This window comes from Amia ocellicauda, chromosome 8, assembly GCF_036373705.1.
Source record: "Amia ocellicauda isolate fAmiCal2 chromosome 8, fAmiCal2.hap1, whole genome shotgun sequence".
NCBI lineage: Eukaryota > Metazoa > Chordata > Actinopteri > Amiiformes > Amiidae > Amia > Amia ocellicauda.
Genome location: NC_089857.1, coordinates 44,901,072 through 44,910,989, shown reverse-complemented (window position 1 = coordinate 44,910,989; position 9,918 = coordinate 44,901,072). Strand labels below are relative to the sequence as shown.

At 42.5% G+C, this 9,918-nt stretch overlaps 1 protein-coding gene across 1 annotated transcript; it reads right to left on the bottom strand.

Annotated features, from left to right (window-relative positions):
• Positions 1 to 3,374: 3,374 nt before the first annotated feature.
• LOC136755267 (protein FAM240C-like) lies at positions 3,375 to 8,802 on the bottom strand. Its single transcript, XM_066711735.1, has 3 exons — positions 8,715 to 8,802; positions 6,654 to 6,790; positions 3,375 to 4,707 (listed from the first exon to the last, which is right to left on the bottom strand). The coding sequence occupies exons 2-3, from the start codon at positions 6,785 to 6,787 to the stop codon at positions 4,599 to 4,601; spliced, it is 243 nt and encodes an 80-aa protein (XP_066567832.1). The 5' UTR covers positions 6,788 to 6,790; positions 8,715 to 8,802; the 3' UTR covers positions 3,375 to 4,598.
• Positions 8,803 to 9,918: the final 1,116 nt, after the last annotated feature.

Below are 9,918 nucleotides of genomic sequence, written 5' to 3'. Positions count from 1 at the left end.
AATACAACACACTTGAAGTCATAATAATAATCATAATAATAATAATCTGCTATGCTCTAGTACATCTTTTCAGTGGTGGCTGATCTAAAGTGTTCACACATCCCATGCTTTAGATTTACAGACCAATCTCACGCTAGAATACCCAGAACAAATCTGAGGAGATCTAATAATAATAGAAGTAATAATTAAAAAATAGAAAAAGAAAAGATGCAAACAATGGTACAGTCTGGTGTCTTGAGGAGCCATGTACGACACGACCAAAAAACAACATGTGACTTTTACAGCACAGTAAACGCGGCCGTTGGCTGCGTCTCGAGAGTGTGCAACAATACCCAGTTTAGTCACTATCCCTGAGGAATGTGAGACATGCCAATAAGCTAATATATTTGCCATCCAAATTTGTCCATTAATAAATTGGGACCAAATGATTAATAATTAATCAAACAAGGAGATAAGTGAATAAACTGAAGTGAATTTTTGACATGCTTTCCCCCCTGTGGGTTTGTTTCTGCTCTCAGTGGAAAGAGAGTGATGGAGAGATGCCATCAGTCAGCCAGGTCTACGGGAGGTGCCTGTACCCAGTGCCCAACCACCCCCAAGTCGATAAGGACCCGAAACAGTGTCGGAAAAACCCTGCAATCAAAGCTATTAAAGACCATCTCCTCTGTGTTCGGTTCATCCGAAGGGCTGCCCGGCTGCGCTTAATGCGGAAGTGTCCTTTTATTCGAGTTTCCTAATGGATCTTGACGATGATCATAATAATCATAATCCTTTCTTGACACATTGTCACCTTAGCTGAAATAAGTAAGGAAATAACGCAGCTTTAATGGTCTTGTGACTGAAGGGTGGCTCATAGTCACAGCTGTCAGATCATGATTTTTATTTTCACGAGCTCTACACTTTGCAGTTCGTTAGTGTTCATCGTGCTGATCTGTAGGATTTTTAGGGGAGGTTGTGTGATTAGTCTAGAAGTGGACGTTTCTCAAGGCATGCGATTGCCTGCTGAGTGTGCGTTTGCAGGATTATCCCTCTGAGGTCTCCAGTCTGCCATGCGGCTGACAGAAGCGTTGCTGGGAGCGTCTGCCACACGATGCGCTGTCACGGGGTTCAGGAGACGAGGAGAGTCTGTCGCCTCCATGACAGGATCTTGAAACCACTTTTTTTAAAGAAGCAGACAGATATTTGTTTTTAACTTCGTTTTTTCCTTCCGAAATGAATTTGAAAGGCTATATAAACATGTCAAAAGCACTTACCCGCTCACATGAGTTCAGACTAATTCCACGACTGCAGTACACATTGGGCGGCACATAATTTAACTGGGACACACATCCCAGGACAGGAATGGGGACGTTTATGAACGTCATATACGATAATTGACAATGTTTTGATACTTTAAACCCATTTGTATACATGATATATTGTCTGGAAATGGGTAACACTCAAACCTGTATCAAGAAAAACCTCGAAACACAACAGACACTTTAACTCACTGTTTGGTCAGCCACAGGAGAGTTGAGGGGCAGCTGCAGCCTACGAGTTCAACAGTGTCTTCTGTTTTGTTTCCCTTGCAGTTCCTCTACTCTGGGATAGTTAGCAAACTTGTCAAATTTGCAGATGATCCTGAAATAGGCGGCTCAGCAGATACAATCTCGGCAGCACAGGCTATTCAAAGGGACTTAGATAATATTCAGTTGTGGCCGACACCTGGCAGATGAAATTCAATGTGTACAAGTGCAAGGTATTACATGCAGGTAACAAAAATGTCCACTATAATGACACTATGGGAGGAACAGAACTAGATGAAGTAACGCATGAGAAAGACCTAGGAGTCTATGTGGACTCCTCACTTTCTCCATCCAAACAATGTGGGGAAGCAATAAAAAGACAAACACAATGCTGGGGTATATTGTCAAAAGTTGAGTTGAGAACAAGGGCAGTGATGTTCAGACTGTACAATGCACTAGTTAGAGCTCATCTGGATACTGTGGACAGTTCTGGGCTCCACACTTCAAGAAAGATATCGCTGCTCTAGAGGCAGTTCAGAGGAGAGCAACCAGACTTATTCCAGGTCTGAAGGGAAAGTCCTACTGAGAGACTGAGGAACTGAACCTTTTCACCCTGGAACAGAGGAGACTACGTGGGGACTTGATCCAAGTCTTCAAAATCATGAAAGGCATCGACCACATCAAACCAGAGGAGCTTTTCCAGATCAGCAGGGACACACGCACCCGGGGACACAAATAGAAATTGGGTTTCAAGGCATTCAAGACGGAAAACAGGAGACACTTCTTCACACAGAGAGGCGTCACAATCTGAACAAACTCCCCAGCGATGTGGCTGAAGAGACAATTTGGGAACATTCAAAAACAGACTGGATAGGATCCTTGATCACTTAGTTATTAATGGACACCAAACGAGCAGGATGGGGCGAATGGCCTCCTCTCGATTGGACACTTTTTCATGGTCTTATGTTTTTATTTTTAATCTTAGCTCCTGCCCTGGTCTTCAGAAGCTGAGCTCAATCATCGATGGATGATGCCAGTCGCCTTCCACTGGGTTAAACCCAAGTTTCCTTTTCTATTGTACTTCCTTTTTTTCCTTCTGTTGTGTGTTTGTTTTTTATTCTCTTTCAACTTTTTGGAGTCACACATGATGCAGAACAACATGCAGGCAGGTTTCTGAAACGCTTCAGGAGGAAATGCAATTTCTCTGTGCCGTTGTTGCATTTAACTTCAGTGACCAGCCTCGACCCGCCCGCAGTTCTCTTCTCTCGGTTGTTAACTTTCTCGGAACAATCTTCTGTCTTTGCTGCTTTCTTTTTAGCCCCCCTTATCTCCCTTTCCCTCAAAAAACAAGAAAAGATAACTTCCCTTCCGACATTTAATCCTTTATCTTCCTCTCGCGTTCCCTCTGGATATATCCTTGTAATGTTCCTCTCAGCCTTTCCAAACATGTGGCCTAAATGAATACCGTCCCTTTGTGGAGATCAAGGTCATGCGTTTCATTTCTCTTCTGATTGCAATCTACCACACAAATATAAACGTGCCCTAATTATTCAACAAGGTCTTATCTGATTTCATTAGCATTTGATGTCTCCTTCAAGTCTTAACTTTACATTATCCCATTGAAATTAGCCAGATACTTCAGTCTCTTTTAAAGCTTCAGTTTATTGGTGTATGCTGTAAAACAAATGCTGTACACTTCACTTTTAGGAGCGAGCCAAACACTGTAGGGACAATTGTTTTCCTGATGCATTTAATATTTTTCATAGACTACTGTAGACCAGTCCATGTGTGCAACTACCAATTACCAGAAAAGGAAAGGAACAAAGCCATTTTTAAGTGTTTTTATTTTATTTTATTCACATTTGATTCCCAGTCCTCAACCAAGAAAATTCAGTTTCTAACCAAAAAAGCCTTTTGATGCCAATGGAGTTGTAACAAAGGGGTTCACAACTTTGCTGCCCATGCAACGCAGAGTCGCACAGTCTGCGATTCCTCGGCCGAGCGAATTCTCCATCTGCGTGATGAAATACAGGCTCCTGCTGTCGGAGATTTTATGTGTCCACTACCACAGCAATCTGATTCTGTCCTGTTCAAGACATTTGGTTTTATTTTCAACAAAAAGGTTTTTGATTTTGTTAGCTACCATCAACCAAGAAGAACGCACATACACCATATTACACTTTTTATTTATTTGTCTTTCAGCTATAATCCTCATAATGGTATGCTAATGAATAGTTTGAGGGATTCTAAATAAAAAGCAATGTTCTACTATAAATTATGTAAAGCGGTAACCATCATAATTAGGCACATTATTGTTATTATTTTACATTAATCTACACATTTATGACATTGTAGGACATTTGAGATCAAAAATTAAACAAACCCATGTGAACTTGTTTAATGATCATAACTGTGAACTTTATTTCATTATCATAGTAGTTTTTCGTGTGACATTTTCCCACTTAATTCCTGATGGCGTCCTTGTTGAAAAACACTGCTTTACTTAACGGTGAACAGTCAAATCTTAATTAACAGTATTAACTCAATCAGTTCATATATACATTTTTAAAGGATAACTTTTTTTAAACTGTACATTAATAATACAATCCATTATAAACCTTTGTCATCAGCTCATGTCATCAGTCTAGTACCAATTTCAAGCTCAAAAACAGATTTTAAATTTTTGACGATCATTCAGATTACTCATAACTCGACTTACACAGCTTTTCATTCGGCATTAAGTCTCTACATCTTTGATAGCATCTCATTCCCAGCCCACCTATCATTCACACGCACTCTTTAACCAGACAGCCGCACAGCAACCTCCTTGATACAGAAACCCAATCTCTCGTGCAGATCCGCGGCGCTCCCACCTCAGAGCCGAACCATGCAGTCGATCACGCTGCGCGGAAAACCGTCATGAGGCGGTAGTGGACATACTCTACCCGTTTAGCTCAGCCCCTTAAGAAAGAATGATAGTCGTGGCCTAACTGTGCATGCACTACTGTGAAGAAAACCCTTGACTGGGAGGATCATGGCTTATAAAACACTAACTAGCACGTCATCTCTATGCAGCTGACGCCACAGCGGTCTTTAGGCTACGTCCTTCAGCCGGGCCAGTCTCTTCTGCAGGAGATCATCGTTAAACTTCTTCAGGTGCTTTGTGCGGCTCTCCAGCCTCTGGACCCACTCGTCTCTCAGCCTGCGATGAGGAGACAACAATCTCATGAGCGACAGGATGGCTGGAACTGTATCCAGGAGATCCGACTCTCTTGGCTGGTGTCACGGCCCTTGATTAGCACTGGCCTAGTCTACTCTACCTAAAATAGCATTGGGTCGTCCATGACTAGTGCCAGTTCGGGTCTGTGAAACCAGCCCTTAAAGTCAATTTATGGTCCATCCACGATAGAACAGATGTGTTTTTCTGCTGTGAACGGCCCATATTTCCGTTAGTTTACACAGGTAGTCGCTCGACTTTCCGGACGCTTCCTGGACTCTTCAATGCTGACAAATTCACACTGGTAATCAGCCACAAAGGACCCGGATTATGTGCTTTATAGCTAGTTTGTATTAGTGCCAGAACCATCTGATAATCCACTGACCTTAAGTAAAACCCACATATCGTGTAACGCCTCAGCGTGGACAACCAGCCTGCCAGAAATTACTCGACGCCGTCCGATTATCACTGCGGATGCCACAGAGTTTTCCACCTGTAAAGGAAAGCTCTGGGAATCACGGCGTTCAGTCGGCAAACTTCACACGAGAGTCAGCGCCCCTACAAGTTTAATACATACACATGAATTGTCAAGGTTCAGAACTGGCTGTCCTGCTAACTAGAATTGCGAAACACATCAATAAGAACAGCTGTGAATTAAAGACAGATTGGAGCAGATATTAGGTTAGGTCTTTTCCAAGAGGACATGGCTCAGCTGTCCTTAGTACAAGTTAAAAAAGACTTTAAAAAATGCAATTGACCTACTTTTCACTTGTGGGACGTGTTGCATTGCTTGTCATGCTTGTTCTGATGGGACAGGTCTGGGGTCCAAATGCTGAGAGCATTCTGGATGCTTTTGGACCTCTTAGTCAACACTGGCCCTCTCCCACATGGAGGACATGAGTGCTCTGTTTCTCACTGACCTACACAGATGGCATCTAGGTTTTGTCTCGGTAAACTAATAGAAGACCGTGGTGTTACTGCCTACCTGAATTGGTGTGTCTATTGGTAAAGCGGATGTTTGTGTCTATATATTTTAAAAAGACCATGGTACAAAATAGCCAAATAACCCCCCAGACAGTGTACGGTTTTAATATGGGTCAGCAGAAATCCTGTCAAAATGAGGCAGGGAAAGGAGCAAAACATTACTCGTGAGAAAAGTACAGCTAAGAGTTGTCAGCAGAACTCAAAACCCCCCTGGATTACAGCACAGTGACCTGGCTTCTTATTATTTCTGCAGCTTTTAAATTATATATAAATCTGTGTGTGTGTGTGTGAGACTTTGTTGTGTGTGAAATTGAATGAAACTTCTAAGTACTGCAGAAACAGCCAACAGCCCCCATCTAGTTGACATATAATCAATAGAAAATAGTGCCGGTGATTGCTTCTCTGCGCTTGGAGATGCACACTTACGGAGGGGAAAAATACAATTAATTTTATCTGAAATGTTTTGTCTAAAGTCTATTCACGGATCATAGCATAAGTAATTAACAAGGGTGGCAAAACATTGATCTTAATTGGACCTTCTGCTATTAATAGCGTAAACACTCTGTCTCGTGAATTAAACGGGTGCTCAGTATTTTCCAGCAGGCTCTCTGATAATTAGGTACACATTGTTCGTATCTAGATAATATGTTAACTGCTCATATTGTATGCATGTCTATGAATATTAATGAGGTATACTCTATACAGTAGTCAATTATTTAACTTAGTAACCATTGGCTAAAGCTGGATAAATTAGTAACAGTGCAATCACTGGGGTTGTCATTTTTCTAACGGTGTTTGGGTGAAAGTTTTGATTTGTTTGGTGCCAAGGTCTGTGATGCTCAACTGAACCACAGTTAAACAGTTCCCGACAGCATCAGGACCCTGGCCCTGGTCTGCTGCCATCGAGGCCGACTCTCTGGTCCCGCATCCCCGAGGAGAATACTCACTTGCACAAGGCGCTGCTCTTCATTCGCTCTTCCTCACTGCCGGACATCTGACTGTGACTGTCGATTTTCTGTTCCCAGAAACTTTTAATCGCTAGCTTATCGTGAATCAGCACCTCGCGGCGCGACACGCTCATGATCTGAAAACAAATTGATACAAAATATGAAGAAAGTAAGGAGAGGCTGCATGCTTCGTATTGCCAATTTCTGTGTAGTGGCAGTGGAAGAGAGGAATCCATTAACTTTATTAATATGTGATCATAATATAGTTTAGCAGGAGCACTTCCAAGGAGACCTGAGGAAGGTTCAAGTTCAAGTTTATTTATCAAATGCACAATAGTAGTGTTCATCATTGGCAATGAAAAGCTTAAATATGGTGCTGGTAGGAGCAGGAGTGGGCAGCACTGGTTTGGATGTTTCCGCAGCACCTGCTAACTCTTGAGTCACATGTGCCTGGAATCGGCTTCCAGCATTTGTGAAATGTATTAGCTTTCAATTAAACCAGCACAAATGATATCCCAATTCACAGTCCTGGCAAGCCTCGAAATACAGCTACAGCAACGATGTTATTTATACATGTTTTACACTTGAATGAAAATAAAGCAATTGCCCAACAAATTATTATTTCTGCTTACAGCAAAATGCATTTTTGCTTGTGCCAGTAGCGCTTTATAGACTCTTTAATTATCCTCCCAGATTGGGAGAAAGTTCATTACATCAGCAGAGAGCGGAGACTTGTTCAAGGAATCGGCGACGTTCCGAGTGGTATAATGTCATCGTTTCCTCGGGATACTGTTACAGCAGACGGCAGAAAAGCATTCCGTTCCCGTCGTGTAACGTTTGACATAAATATCACATTAAACTGTGCAATTCAACCCAAAGCTGTAAGTTAGCAGTTAAATTGCTGCCAAGATGTTTGGGTATTGCTTTCCTCTGTATTATTTAATGATGTGCTGTTAAACATTTGTGTATGTATGAATTGAAAATAGATAAAACAAAAGCAGAACATCACGATTGTTGTGCCCAGATTTCTTTCCCTGTCCCGGAGTACAAACACAACTACACAAAATGCATCCCAACTCGGAGCCCATAGATTTAGCAGATGCCGTTACTAAGATTGTTTTCTGTGTGTCTGCCTACTGTACACTGTACACTGTACTCAGGTTGCTGTACAATTTAACAAAGTTTCAAAGATGTATCTTTCAAAATGAAAAACATAAAAGTAAAGTAAAAGTAAAAATTAACCAAACAAATCTGAAATAGAATGCTTTCATTGAGCACAATATAATTTTCATTTTGTACTTGTTTGTGTCATGCTGATGCTTTGCAGTGATCTTTTAAAGGTTTAAGAGGAGAATATGTGTATTGTTCAGCTTACGTTTCTGATGTATTTGTCGCCTTGCCGCCACAGAGCAGCATTTCATTTGGCAGGTCAATATCTTAGTCTTTTCATCTGCTAATCCTCAGGTGGGTTTGGTTCCTCCAGTCTTCAGTGTGTCAGTGAATTAGACCATGAATACAGTTTGTGCATGCTTGGTTTGATGTGCATGGGGCAGAACATGAAATCTGATTCTTTGCTTTTGCAGAACCGCTCAATACAAGTCAAACTGTTTGCATCACAAGAACAGAGTGCTAGTTTTGGACTTTTGAATAATTGGTGTCTTTTGTTGTTGTTTGCTTGGTTCTGAAGTGCACAAAGCATACATGGTTAATGGGTGTATATTCAAATGAACTGGATAACAATCACAACAGGCAACATACAAATCTATTTTGCGCAGATATATTATGTGTAAATTACTGATTACACAGGCGCCCACACACACATGCACTAACTTTGCCAACATAAGCAAGACATCAAAGTCTCCACCAACAGCAGCAATAAACACAAGCAGCAAAAGCAGCCCTATCAATAAGATGACAGCTTAACAATTACAACCACCAGGTGCTCCTGATCAATATCACAGAGTCTCAGTCCTAATGAAGGATCATCTCACTGTAAAGACCCCCATCCTGTGTATCCAGCCTAGAAACACAACTGACCCAATCGAAAACGCACGGACTTACTGCAGCAGCCAGAGCAACTCCTCTGTGTTCGGCGAGGGGAAGCAGGTGTCTGACAGTAAGTGCTGCTCAAAGGTGTGAGCTGCACTCGTCGTTTTCGTCGTCCACTCCCCCTTCGCTTTCCCGCCGCACAACAATGTGTAACGATAGAAGTTGTGGTAATGAACGATCCCCCCCCCACCCCCATTCCACCTCTCTCTGGGGCTGTTTATTTGCGAACAGCAGACAGAGGGTCTCCATCACACCCAGGCTTTTTTTTTTCTTTTGAAGAGAACTTGCGAGCACAGGGACACGATTGTGCCATTCCGATCATCATGCCAACGCTGACGACATGCGGCGGCCTCCTCCACTCGGGGGAGCCGCGCTGCGCACTGTTCGCTGGCAGGTGTGACCAGCCCTGTCCTACCCTTCCCCCCCGATCAGACCCAGGCCTGCGCTGCGTGTTGTTTCCGCGCGCAGCTCCATCGGCCGTCACGCGTCTTCCTGAGTCTCGAGAGTTTGGCACCACAGAAGAAACCCAAGATTTAAGAGCTAAACCCTGCGTTCTGGTATCTGGTTACTGTGCAGAACAACTGATGCCAGTATCAAGTTCTCATCTGCCTCCCTTAATTGAAGGGTAGCCTTGAGACCTGCAGCTCAGTTGTCACAGATGTACCTATTAATTGCTGCCGTGCCGATGGAGTTTGTGGTGGACCTGTGTGCAATGCGCAAATTACACATTCCAACACAGAGAGGCGTTGCGTTTCATGGCCGCGCTATGCTGGGCTGTAAAAGAAGTGTGTGATTCACTGGAATGTAATCTGTTCTTAAGATAGCCTCGGTGCGGGCAGCCATTGTATAATCAAAACTAAACCTTCCGACAGCGCTGACAGGACCTTCTTTAATTGAACTTTGTCAACAAACACGATCAAGGCATTTTCAACTTCTGAACCAGGCGTGTTTGTTTCATTCAATGATCATAGGATCCTGCTTTGTGTGTTCTTCTGTACACTATTTTAAAATAATTTTTGATGCTTTTGAACTGGGTCACCCATCCTATGAGAGCTGCAGTAGACTTCAGTGGGATACGTCCTCGGAGACGGCAGAATACAGACATATTTTATTGAATTCTCTGTTCGTGATATTCTTGTATTGGATTGGGAGTATTATAAAGTTAACTTGCAAGTTCTATATTGGAAAAATCGTTCAATACAGCTCTCATTTTATA